Here is a 14,126-nt window from a genome sequence, read left to right as displayed (position 1 = left end):
ACTTTTTCTTGCCATGTATTAGGAATGTCATTCCTTGTTTGCCTGGAGTACTTCTCAATGGCTCATAACCTCCTTATGAACTCTTTTTCAATCAAATAAAAGGAGAAGATTAAGGAAAAACTCTAATCTCAAATATTCTAGTTAATTATGTAATAAAATACAGTTGAGATGGAGTTTTTACAAGGCTCACTAAAAATTGTTTCCACTTCCATTAAGGCTTTACTTCCTTAAAATGCAAGCTTAGAATTCACCTCTTTAGTCTTGGGCAGATTTAAGTTATTAAAGCCTGAAATTCTAATACATTTATTTCCATCAGGGATTTCTTTAATTTTACTGGCTTACCATATTCATTAAGCTTCTATGATGATTAAAGAGTAGCAATAAGATACACATTATTAGATAATATAGGCAAAACAACTGCTGAACAAATTGTTGAAATTCAACTGGAACATGTTATAGCAGTAATGTTTATTTCTTTATTACTATGGTAGAACATTTGAACATAAAAATCCAATATTCTAGTGAAAGCAAAGCAATCCTTTCTGAATTAAGAGTAAAATGGGACCTTTGAAAATAACTGAAAATAAATTGTACTGGGAAAAACACGTAAATTGACAAAACTTTTCATTTAATTTTGACTGAAAAGGCTTTCTGTAATGTAGGAGTTGAGAAAAGGACAGTCCAGAGCCAAGGGATTAGTAATTGTTAGAGCCCTGTTTGGTAAAGGGAAGAACATTAAAAATGATGCAAGCAGAGAGGGAATACAAAATGCAAATACTTTCCAAGTTCTGCTTATATAAGAAATTTTGCTGAGAATGCCTTCCTGCCAGTAAAACAAACCCTGTCCAGTGTGTGTGCGCGTGCGCACGTGCCCACACACATTATATATAATAAACCCTGATGCTACAGATTTAGTTGAGGAAATGTATCCACTTACTGGTATATTATTGGACAACCAGAGACCAGGATGGGAATAGTAAAAGGAGTCTCTGTATAAATCTAGATATAAATTTGAAGAACAGACTGGAGATGGGGGGGATAGGGTTAAGAAAAGAATGTAATTTTTGGTTCTTTTCTTGCCCTCTCATCCACTTCACACTTTTCTGTGCGTAGTGACCTATAAATTTTGTAGGCCTGAAGTTGTGTAGTACCTAGAGAGTAGACAAGAAAGAGCAAAATTTGCCTTTTTATTTACCAGCCCCTTGAGCTCATACTTAGCTTGCCGTAGAGTAAAGGAATGGAATTCAGGTTTTGTGTGGTGGGAGCAAACCCAGATGGACATATCGTTTGCTCCAGTTATGTCTTTCTGAACAAGCATGTTTCTTTCACACTTAAATTGCTCTTTGCTTGAATAGTGATTTTCATAACAGCATAGTATCATGCAATTCCAATACAAGAGATGGTAAATCCTTTCCTACGTGGTAACCTAACCATGTACAAGTGAATACTTAAAATATTAGCTATAAAGGTTTTGATCTGGAGCTCTGTTATAGCTGATGACATTTACGTGCAGGGGGATTATAGCTGAATAGTAAAAATAATTCCAACTTTATTTGAAGAGGCTATATTGGATCTCAATCACACTCAAGAGGTTGTGACTTTTAAAACAACTAGTGTATGACTGAGAAGAACTTAAATGTTTCCTATTCATAACTGTTTCCTTTATCTTATTCATCTTTTGGTGATTTTAAAGCCTTTTTTATAGATTTCCTTCTTAAGATTTCAAATTGTAGTGAAAAGCACTGAAATTCCTTTTGTTTTAAAATGAGAGTAACGTTATAATGTTATTTTGTTGGTTTTGCCTGATCAGCAACTATTTGTATTAGTTGACAGAACCAATTTGTTTTCTTAAATGTCTTGCAATAAATTACAGACTGTTAGCACAAATGGAGTTATGTGATGAGCATTCAGACATTAATATTTCAATACACAGAAGTCTGGGGTTTATTTTTAGGCATTTTATGCATAGCTTGGAGACTTCTTTATTGTGTCTTTTGCTCTCCTCCATTAATTTCAAGTCACTTGAGTTTTAGCTTCATACCTTACAGTATAACACTGTTCAAGATATGATGAATGTTGTCCATAAATGCACTATGGTGTATTGTTGCTTAATCTAAATCAGTATGGAAATAAGTCTTCAGTTTTAAATGTTCTATTAGTATTAATAGCATTGCCCTTTCTCAGTAAGATGACCGTCTGCAGCAGCATGGTTGTAAAGTAATTATTTTAAAACATACTTTATACCGACTAAAAGTGCTGCTTGCTTTTTTTTAATGTTCCGAGCATTGCCTAAGCAGGTTTTGGTTTTAGTTCAGTCTCTTTACATGTGTTTCATCTCTTCTTTCTAGTACCGTATTCAAATAATAAAAAAGAATGAAGAGCAGTCTGAATTCTTTCAAACAGATACCGTGCTTCATTTCAACAGTTTACTTCACATACTTAAATGCATCCCTGTTCAGTACAGGGATTCTATGTGCCTATTCACAGGCACATTTAAGTCCAATTTACAATAATAAAACATAATTTATACCTGGGACTCCTGCTAAACTGAGACTATTCTCCTGCTAAATTGAGACTATTCTTCCAAATTATAAGCGTTGATTTTTTTTTTTTTTTTTTTTTTTTTTTTTTTTAATCCACCCCCCCTTGTCTGACAGCTGGAAAATATGCTATTCTTACTGCTTTATTTCACAGCCTCAATGTATTATGCAATCCTGACTCCAAAGCTGTTATGGTCTTTCTCGTTTTTGTGAAATCAGATGCTATCCTTAAGAGTGACACAAAGCATTATAGCGTAGATTAAGAAATTTATTTTTGTTTTTGTGGGGAAGGAGATAACATGGAGGGGAAACTGGTTTTGTGAGTCTCTTGTATAAATACAATACTGCAGAACGCTGAAATACGCTGAATTCTATTTGTTGTTGAACTTGCATAAAGACACAGTAATTTCCTACATTCAGTATAATGTACAGTTTTATAATTTCACTGTGAAATGGTATTAAGTCACTCAGGGCTAAAGGAAACAGCAATAGATTTTCTGTTATTCCTTGACAGATCACAGAGCTGTTGGATGTTTCAATGGAGCTGGGATGCTTCTTAGCCGGAGCTCTGATCTCTTCTCAGGGTCACATGGTTACTGAGGAGATTATGTCCTGTATTGAACCAATACGTGACTTCCTTGCCATCATTTTCTTTGCATCCATAGGTAACTTCTAAGAAAACTTACTTACAAAATAGTGTTAACCTACAAATGTGGGGGAGGATAAAAAAAATGGTGTCTACAAATTGGGGGGGAAATTGGGGGGAGGAGATAGTTGGTTTTTTTTTTTTAACTTATTTATTTTTAAATTTATTTTGTTAAGATACTCAAATGTTAAATGACCACAATATTGGTTTGACTTTGCTAATATTTTTAAATGTAACATTAATTTTCATAAGCAATTTTCATGTTGTACTCTCAATTCTTATTTTAATGTCAGTTTTTCATTTTTAATTCTGAATTTGTCTGGGCTATTTAAGACACGTAACTAAAAATTTTAAGGTAAAAAGATGGGTTTGGTTTCCCAAAAGTCCCCCCCCCCCCCCTTTTTTTTTTAATGTTCTTCTGTCTTCACTGTGGATATATTTGTACTTTATACTAAAATTGTATTACTATTTTGAGTCAGTTGGTAGAGTAGATTTAAGGTCCTTATGGCTTGGTTTTCTCTAGAAGCAGAATATGATAATGGAAACAGATCTTTCTTTATAGCATCTTGTTTCTTTAGTTAGGAAAATGTGATCTGTGTGTTCTCAACGCAGGGAAAAAATAATTGAACAAGATGTATCTCAGAGACTACCTGAATGCCAACTGAAATGCAGCATTGATGCTTAAGACCAGTGGAGTAACTCATCATGCTTGTTATCCTGAACAAGTTAACTCTGAGAATATTTACAGTCAATTGGTAGCTTCATTTTGAACTGCTGCACTCTCTAGCTGTCCATGCATGCCCCAATACGCTTTCTCTAAAGGAAACGGAAACACGTTACCGAAGTGCTTAGGTACAGTGAATCAGGAGAGAGGGCCTGTGAAAACACTTGCCTCTCACCGTGGATTGTATAGGAGATGCATGTCCTATTTTGGGGGCACTGCAAGGTCTAAAATAGAGGGTTTGAATGTGGCCTTTTGCACAAATCCAACCTCCTTCAACCCATGCTTACTCAGAAATTCTTGGGGTTTGGTTTTTTTTTTTTTTTGAAGACCACCCTTGGTTTTTCTTCTGGTTTTATTTTAAGTTTTCTATTGTTCTTTTTATCTCCATATATTTATTCCGATAACATAAATGAAGTTTATCATTTATGTGAAGTCTCATCAGCATAATTTTAATGGCTTTACTTGTATACCTGTTTGATACCCATTGTTTCATAACAGAAACTAAAGCTGTTTCTGGTGGTTGCCAAAATAAAAAGGAAATAGTTATACTTGCCAATCTTGATTTTTGTTTTACCCAGCCCGTGATAACAACTTGTGCTGATCAGTCAGATTGCTTAGTAATAGATATGTTTATTTGAATAACTGATTTTTTTTAATAAAGGGAGGAAAGTGGTGAGCTATGGGTAAAACTCTTGGGCCTATATAACTGACAAGGTTGGATGAGTAATTGCTAAATGCTCACAGGTAAGTTGTTTGTGTGTTTCAGTAAAGATGGTGATGGAGCAGATAGTGTTATCATGAATACAAAGTATGACAAGTAATTATAAGCCCAAAGTTAATTTTACAAGGGACTGAACAAAAATACTGGCCTACGCTCTTGTAACTGCATAAATTAAGACTAGAGATAAGACTTTGGTAGAGTACAATAAAATAGCGAGACCTCAGTTGGCATGCTGGCAGCACTCCATATAGCCTACGTTATACTGTAAGGAAATTATTTTAGTAGTTCTGTTACAGAATTTAAAAAAAAAAAAAATCTTTTAACTGTTGTTACCATTATAATCGCAAGAATGGAAAGAAAAGAAAACTGCCTAACAAGTTTGTATGGTTTTACAGAAAATAGGTGTTATTCCTGCCTCAGAAGAAAGTTAGCTAAAAATCAGAAAAATGAGCTATGTTATAGACCTCTGACAAAATGGGACAATGCTTGTTTGTTGGTTTTTGGGTTGGGGTTTTTCTGTTTTGGGTTTTTTTTTTTTTTACAACCAAACCCCTACAAAAAACAAACAAAAAACCCCTTCCCCCCCACCCCCCAATAAACATTATTCCACCCTTCCCCCTTTACTTTTAATTACTTTCAAATTTTGTGGTTAACGGGAAGTTCTGTGGGGTGGCAAGGAGGTAGGTTTTAAAAAGGAGTGATGTGATGTTGCAAAGAAAACCTGAATAGGATAAAAAGTATTCCTTAAACTTTTTAAAACGGAATCTAGTAAGAAAAGACTTCTTGCTTGGTCTCTACTTATATATGTATACATGCAAATTATATGTATCTATAAATATACAGAGATTTACTATGTGAAATTATGTGAAGGCCACAGGGAAAGATTCTTCCTCCCTGCCTAAAGAGAAGGCTTGTGGCTATACGCAGCAAGCACCCTATTATAGAGAGCAGAAACACTTGAGATCCTGAGGTGGGATGGTACACCACTGTAGTAATACAATTTCTGTTCCTTTTAGAACAAAGGAATAAATAGAAAAATTTGACTTAATTGAAAAGTGACTGTAAATACGTCATTTGGAAAAGTTAGTTCCTAAATGCCTGCTTTTCTGCTCTCACTACAGAAATCCTTCTGGTGCCTAAAAGCTGAGCTGAATAGTACTTGTTCGTGTAATATCTATAGCAGCGGTCCTGCCCTTAGCTTGACCTGTGTAATGCTACTGCTTTCAAATTTGCGCATGGGTGCATTTGTGGGAATAATACACCTTTGCAGTTAGGCGTGAACAGCTGCACTTTGAGTTACTCTCCATCTGTACATTCATTTAGGCCCGTGTGTGTTCTTCAAGGTTTCTGGCTCTTTTTATGCTATCTGCTGAGGTTAGAGAGTTCCTGTTAGTCTCTGTCCTCACTAATATTTGTGAGAGAACACCTGGACTAATCCCTTAGCGCCACATTTTGAGAACTTACTTTCTCATTTCTGTTTTGGTACCTAGTACTCAGATCCTTCCATTTCCACCTCTGCATCATTTGATTTTGTTTTGATTTCTTTTTAGAAAGATGGAAGGTATCTTTGCATAGACTGTTTGACTTTTTTTTTTTTAAAGGCTCCAATATCCCATTTTTTGTCAGTCTACAAGGTACACAGAGTTTGAAATTGGGCATCAGGACCCTATCTGCAGGAGGCAGATTACTTCCACTGACTAAGTTGTGTCCTCAATGTGCTGTACAGATGTACTCACTTGCCAGGCTCCACGTTTCCCTTCTGGGTAAATCTTGTGGTCAGCGTTGGACCTTGAATGCAAGATGCTGAAAACCCTTTAACAATGTGGTCTGTTTCTTCAGAAGATGGGTGATGCTGACACTGTCAGCACTACCACTGTCCAGAACAAACATGCATGCAGTGTTTCTCTGACGAGCCTCTTAATATTTCTGCTGAATTTGAGAGAAATCACAAGGAAGATGCCAACTAGAATTCATTAAGTGACATACCTTGCCTTCTCCTTATACATCCAGCTCTACTGCTTTGTTGTCCTGCATGGAACACAATGAAACTTGGAGGTTTCAAGCTCTCGGAACTGACATTAGAATCAAGAGGACTTTCCCCTTTGCAGAAAGATGGAGATGAATGTTGGTTTTCCCCTCTGCTACTTAATGATCTAGCATTTATTGCATTTGCTAGCTATGATCTTAGGTTCATTAAGACTCTTAGTAGATACAGCATCCCAATGCATTGCTAACGTGATTTTTCTGAGTGGTGTCCTCTCTTGAGGATGTGTCAGAAGTAATTCCACTGGCTCCAATTTGACCAACAGAGTTCTGGTTTCTGTAATCTTGTTTGCCGCCAAGGATCTCCAAGATTCCTTTTCTTGATGCTGGATCTTCCAGGATGTGGTCACAACATTTGGATCTTCACGTGCTGTTTAAGTGGCCATCCAGCAGATCGGTGAAATCTGTCTAATCGGGGGGGAGAGGGAGTTTACTCGTTAAGAAAAAAAGTACTTATAAAAAGAATGTGCAAAATCTTGCTTGTAATCGTCCACAGAAGAATGCATACCAACTTATATGAGTGAACTGTGCTTTTTGGCTTGACATTGATGCAAGGTCACCTTCACCCCAAGGCCTCCATTCCAGCTATTCCAGAGCACTGCTTAGAGTTGAAGTCTGGTGGCTTATGCTCAGCTCTGTGAAAATACACCTAAGTGATATCCTAGCTATTGGTGGCAGGCCAACATGCCACATGCTACCTGATGACTGTGCTGAAGTTCTTGAATTATTTGATTGAAGCGTTTCTTCCATTTTAGGGAACAAGTCCATAGTGACTCTTGAGCTTAGTCACAAAGTCTGATTAAAACCATTGAAATAAACGCCTGTATTCATGCACCTTCTCTCTATGAAGTTAATCTTTCTGATGACGTTCCTGTTGTCAGGAAGGCTTCATGTGCTTGTATAGCAGTCTGATATGACTTCTGGCCTTATCCTAAGTTTTCATCTAGGGCTGGGGCAAAGGTCTGTAATGACCATGAAATCCACTATGGTGGGATTTATTTCCCCCAAAACATGTCTGTGTGCTGGAATGTTTATTTCTTTGTTCAGAACAGTGTATGTAACAGGTTTAGGCTTGCTTCTCCTTGCAGATGCTTACCTCCATGGGACTGGTATAGAAATCTGCGGTAGTTTGTGCCTCCGCTCTTTGGAATATGGTGCTAATTTCCACATTGGGCACCAGTTCAAATGGACTTCAGACTGCCTGTCTACTCCAGAACTGAAAAGGTAGCTCCACCAGTAGTGATGAAAGCGCTAGGCTATATCTATAGCCTCCCTCTGAAATATTCAATTCCAGATGTGGCAAAGTTGGCCCTCTTATCAAACATGACATTGTTACAGGCTGTATTTCTCTAGTTGCTTTTCATGTATGTTTCTGAGACCGGCCTAAAGGTGAATGAGCAATGTGCACATGATATGCTGTAAAAAAAGAGAAGCTACTTGCCCTTCCACGTGCATGTGTGCACACATTTGGATTTCTTTTTTTGGTGTGGTGTTCGTCTCTCTTATTCTGCCTTCTCTCCCCTTATTTTGATAGTCTTTTGTATTTGCGCTTCAGTAGTTGGAAGGAAATTAAGAAATAAAACAGGGTGTGTACATGCTGACTGGGTAGTACTTGTATAAAAAAAATCTCTGATGTACTTGAAGTACATTTCCATCCACAATGGAATGTGCGTACGGACAAAACATTGTGAAGTTACTGCAAGTAACTTCTCTTGCGCACTCAGGAAGAGATGACGACTCTTAGTTCTCGACAGTTCTGGCTCTGCAGCGCTATGGGGCAGGGAAAATTAGTGAAAACCTGTCTGGCATTAAAATAAGAAGTTACAGCATCGTTTTACATGCCTCGTGCTTTAGAAAGCTAAATTCTTGTCCATCACCAGAAATAATTGGGTTGGAGAACTGCCAACTGTTATGGATTTATCAGGAACACCACCACTATTTTTGGTTCCTCTTTTTAAGAGCTTTTTTGAAAAAGGAATGAGCTTCCAAAGATACACAGTTATGTTTGCCTGCACAAGTTCCTCATACCCTAAGAGGAAAAAATGGACTTAGCTGTGAGTAAGATTCTTCCTAAGTAACTCCAGGACTTCTCCAACAAATACTTCTTTTTCTTATGTTTAATATTAGCAGGATTTAGTTTTAAATTTCAGTGCTCTTTATGGTTCTTGTATCTTTCTTCATATCATTACCGAATTAAAATGACAAAAAAAATGCAAAAAAGAAAAAAAAAAAAAAAAAAGACGGACATACCCCACCTCCCCCCAAAAAAACCCCAACATCATAGCAATGGGGTTTTACATAATTCCTTAATTGTTAAACCATGCTCAGGGGTTTATGACTTTACCTGGTTGCAGTCTAAGTGACTTTTCCAGTTCAGGTGACTTTCAGTGTTTGCAAGTGAAGGTCATGGGATCAAAACAGTTACATTTTCTGTTGTAGCTATAGTCTATGCAAATACTGAATATCATGTTCCTCCTGCAGTGGTAGTCCATTACCATGTTATACAAAAATGCTAAATGGCTAGCAAAATGTATGTTACAATCACTGTGCAGAACAATGGAATTGTTTTCCTGCAGTATTTTTATAGCTTTCATTAGAGGTGTGTTTCAGTTCAGAGTCTGGATTGTTGACTGGTGTGGAAGAGAGAAAACTCTATAAATGAAAGTGCTCATGCATTGATCATGTACAATTTAACTCAATTGGGAATATTGTTTGTGCTAAACCCCTCCAAAGGAAAAATGGTTGGATAATGCAGGAAGTGCTTTAGTGATGAAGTAGGTAGTGGCAGTAGGTATGTTAGGGCTTTTTGTTTGTTTGTTTTTGAGAAGACAGTTTTGCAATTAAATCTATTATTAACTCAGAAAATTATCATAGTAAGATATTGTCCTTAAACTTTGAAATATTGTTTTCTTTCCTCCTAGGACTTCATGTTTTCCCCACATTTGTAATATATGAACTCACGGTCTTACTATTCCTTACATTGTCTGTGGTCATAATGAAGGTATTTTCTTTTTCTCTTTTTTATCTTTTAATAGTCTAAATAATCTCGGTGATGCACGCCCTAACAAAAATTCTGTGCAAGAACTGAACATCTGATATAACAGAGAATATTACATCTTTACTGTAAATCTGTATTTGGAGGAATCTTACTGATTAGAATACAGTTTGATACAACATTCTTAGGATACTAAAAAACAAAGGATTGTATTTAATGTTAAAAGTAAGTTACACATGGAGAAACATCTATTTATCTAGCTTGGGACTTGTGACAAAGTTATCAAGTGTTTTTATTATAGTAAACAAGATACTACTTTTTACTGTGCAATGTATGTCTCTTTCAACATTAATACAGAGGACACATTTAGAAGTCCACTAGTTTATTTTTATGTCCAGAATTATTGTATTTGATGCTATGTATCTTACGAAGATAATTTATTGCACTTCTTTTATTAAAAAAAAAAAAAAACCAAACACAAACAACCCCCCCACACACAACAACTGAAAAACCCGTCTTTAAAGTTTGTCTTGGCAGTGCTCGTCCTTTCTCTGATTCTTCCAAAGACCAGCCAGTATATCAAGTGGATTGTCTCAGCAGGACTGGCACAAGTCAGTGAATTCTCTTTTGTTCTGGGAAGTAGAGCACGCAGAGCAGGGATCATATCTCGGGAGGTAAGCTGTTCTATAGTTATTAACTTCAGTTTTTGCACCTGAATAACTTACACTGTAATACAAAGTCCCAGTATTTGAGATACCAGTGCACTCCAATTTTGTGGCATCTCTCAACTGTTAACAAGGAGAACCAACCCATACAAAAGGAGACATGTATGTCCCTGACAGGGTTCTTAGTTCCGTTTTTTAATTGTTTCATATTGTACTTTAATATTTTAAATGGCAGTTTTTACTTTTAAATAGCTTAGTTATAAATGCTTTACCTTAACTGCTCTCACTTACAACTCCTTTATTAACTGAGCAGTGAGTTGTACATAGCACCCAAGTCACAAAGACTGAGAAGCCTTTGCTTTTAAAATCTTGGTATAGCTATAGAAAGAGGTAACTGAGAGTATAGGATTTGAATAAGGAAATATCAGTAAATATGAACTAGAGAGCAGATATGGTGAAATGGAAATTGCCTTAACATTTAAACACGCAAACAGACTTGTAATCTTTACCTGCAAAGCTTGTTCATTTTAAATCCTCTGCGGAAGAAACAACCAGCTTTTTCAGTAGTCATGAAAAAAATCCCCTAGGAAAGAAACCTTAAACTTAGTTTCATATTGAAGCTGTGAGAACGTTATTTTTTTCATGAAGTCTGCTTTGTGAAATTAAGTAAATCATGGCTATAGAGATACAACAACTGACCTCACTTTCTAGTGCTAGCTGCTTTCTGCTCTGTATCTCTGCTCACAGAAATACTCAGCTGGTGCTCTGAGCTTTTAATTGTGTGAGCAAGTGGGCTGTATAATGCTGGAACCAATTCCAAATAAAGCACGTGTTAAAAACTTACACAATGCTGTTCACTTGTATAGGTAGAGGTGATTCATTTTCATGTTCACTCCTGCATATAATTAGGAGTTATAAATATTGTATGTTTGTACAGAGTTTCAAGATACCCATACGGATCACAGAACCAGTTTAGGGGCCCACCCACTGCGCCTGGAGGCCTTCAGGCTTTCATTTTTTTCTGTGGCAGCTCTCATGTGATTATTTACTGTATAGGTTTATATAGCTCTGAAATTTCCAAAAGTCATTCTTCTGTTTGAGACCTCAAAACTACTTCCTGCTGTTGTTTTATAAGACTCGTTCAGACCACGTAGTTAAGATCTTTTTTCAGAAGATGTGCAGTATGACTTAAAGGGATTTTTGTTTGCTTTTTTTTTTAGTGTATAAAATAGTAGTGAACTTTGCCATTACATCATTAAACCAGAATGGTTTGGGGAGGTGTGTTGTTGTTTTGGTTTGTTTGTTGGTGGTTGTTGTTGTTGTTTGTTTGTTTTTTTTAAATAAAATGGTATTTGGCGTTTGACCTTTTAACAAACATTGAGCTTTCAAAATTGACCTCTTAACTATACGTGTAAATAATTGTTTTTCTGTAAGTTCATAATGTTGTTTTTGTAATTGTATCTTCAAACCAGGTAAACGGATAATTAGATGATTTGAGCATGTACTTGTTTGCTTTTGTAGCAATATGCATAGTTGGTTAGGAAGACAGGTGAAGTCTCCTGAAAATACTGTTCAGAAGAGTCTGATCTCCTCAAACTTCTAGTCACATCTTAGTTTACCATGTAACTAAGAGAAGTAATGGCTTTTTTTGCAATTTTCAGGTCTATCTTCTTATTCTGAGTGTGACTACTCTAAGCCTTTTACTTGCCCCTGCCCTGTGGAGAGCTGCAATTATGAAATGTGTTCCAAGACCTGAAAGACGCTCAAGTACTTGATTAAGATTTGCACATATACAAGATACATCTTCTTGCAAGGAATATCTTCATTGCTCATTGTATTTCTATGCACTGAGAAAACAAGAGGTTTTGAGTAGCCAGTCCTCTTAACGTGCACTTGGTTATAAGCCTTATGCTGACCTTAAAACAAAACAAAATTCAACATTAAAAAATAATTACATAGTTAGAATTGCACACCTTTTACAAAATTTACTTTCTCTCTGACAGATTAGAATCTGTCAGAATATTTGTTCCTGATTCAATCAATTATTCAGAGCATAAATTATTTTTTTTAAATATAGCATCATGCAAACTGTGTTGATTAACTTTTTGCCTGAATGTGCCTTTTAATTTTCATCCTATTTTGTTACTGCTGGTTCATCACCAGATTTTGTTTAAAAAGAAAAAAATATATTATGGTGCCTATGGTATCTTCTTTCACTAAATGACTTGAGTCATTTTCACATTTAGGAGTTTAATATGCTAGTGTAAAATTAATCACAAAACACATTTCTAACGGTGAGTAAAAGTGTAGTCCTCTGCACAAAGAAAAGGTTTAACTGTTTAGCATCAAACTGTTTTAAGCAGTCAAATACATATTCCAAATGATGCAGCCAATATTGTATGATATTTTATTCCAAATTGCAGCATATAATGTATTTTCTTATAGTGGTAACTTTTACTTGTGTTAGTTCTTGTATTTATTTACATATTTGACTAGAAGTTGACTGTAAGAAAGGGCATAACAAGTTATATCTGAAGACTGACAGTTGTCACCCATTCTTGTGCTGTTACAGTAATTGTTTACCTTTTTTTTTTTCCTTTGCTTTAAATCAAAAATAGATTTAGTAAAACTGGGAATTCTAATTTCAAGCACGTGAAGAATATCAGTTCTGTAACTTTGGAGGTTGGATGTTATTTGACACTATGCTAGATTTGAAATTATTTTAAGTAAATTAATTTGCACAAAACTAGAAATGGCAGACTGGATGTGTATTTGGAACTCCACAACTTTATATGTTGCATTTGCATTGAATAAATTGTTAGTCTCTTTAAAATATCATGATATTTTAAAAAACAGTGTTTTGAATGTGATCTTAAATGTCTTGTTCTTTAAAACATTATATGTAGCGGGATAAGCCTTGTAAAAGCCCATCCTTGAAGTGCCATAGAGAAAGCTTACTCACAGACTGTAGTCTACTCTGACAAACACTTTAAAAATCATCTTGAAGTTTATCTGCTCAAAACAATACTATTAAAGCTATGTTAACACTTTAGGTCAGTATCCTACTGTCATCTGAAATAACTTTGGTACCCACAAAACGGTTAGAAAAATACATGTTACGTAGGTTTAAATTGCCAATTAAAATGAAAGCTGTCCTCCCAAGTAGCAAAACAAAGCTTTGGATAGACTGGTGTGCTTTATACCTCTTTCCTCCACCATAGCAGCCTCAGTTTCCTCCTGTGTTTTCTCTGACATCTGCTGGGCTTGTCAAAATGCAGCTTGGACTAGTCTGGCTGGGTACATAGTGTTAGGACAGGGTAGGGTTCATCATATTTGAGTTCTTGCTCACTGGATTCGGGGCTTTCTCTCCAGGCACTGATGCTTCATAAAGGTTGCAGGAATGTATGGCAATTCTACCTCTCCTTGAATGGTTTCAAAAGTTATCGAGGAACAGTGACAAATGCAGAGGAAAAAGCTGCCCTATATTTTTTTCATAAAATGAATCTGTAACAGAAAAGAAACTTGAAACTGATTTGTTGTATTTCAATATTTTTGTATTCAAAATACAGAAGTAATTCAAAAGTTTTACAGTACCGCTTAACAATCTACTCACTCAGACCTTTTACTCTTTTTCAGGTGCCTCACTAAAATAATTTGTTTCTTAACTGTACTAGGGAGAGAAATCTTCCTCTTATCCACTGACCTAGCTCATGGTTTCTGCTTGAAACACAAGCTTCTCTCCTGAATGCCTCACTTTGGTTTTGAAAGATGCGTATTTCACATGTAGTTTAC

The 14,126-nt window shown here is 35.9% G+C and overlaps 1 protein-coding gene across 1 annotated transcript in view; it reads left to right on the top strand.

Moving 5' to 3' along the window:
- Positions 1–13,901, top strand: part of SLC9D1 (solute carrier family 9 member D1) — a 34,987-nt gene extending 21,086 nt beyond the window's left edge. Inside the window, exons 11-14 of the mRNA XM_076360502.1 lie at positions 3,055–3,205; positions 9,596–9,675; positions 10,194–10,343; positions 11,996–13,901. Coding sequence (XP_076216617.1) covers positions 3,055–3,205; positions 9,596–9,675; positions 10,194–10,343; positions 11,996–12,109 — 495 coding nt within the window. The 3' untranslated portion in view covers positions 12,110–13,901. The remainder of the gene's footprint in view (positions 1–3,054; positions 3,206–9,595; positions 9,676–10,193; positions 10,344–11,995) is intronic.
- Positions 13,902–14,126: the final 225 nt, after the last annotated feature.

This window comes from Aptenodytes patagonicus, chromosome 1, assembly GCF_965638725.1.
Source record: "Aptenodytes patagonicus chromosome 1, bAptPat1.pri.cur, whole genome shotgun sequence".
In the NCBI taxonomy this organism is placed as follows: Eukaryota; Metazoa; Chordata; class Aves; order Sphenisciformes; family Spheniscidae; genus Aptenodytes; species Aptenodytes patagonicus.
This window is presented reverse-complemented; position numbering and strand designations above follow the sequence as displayed.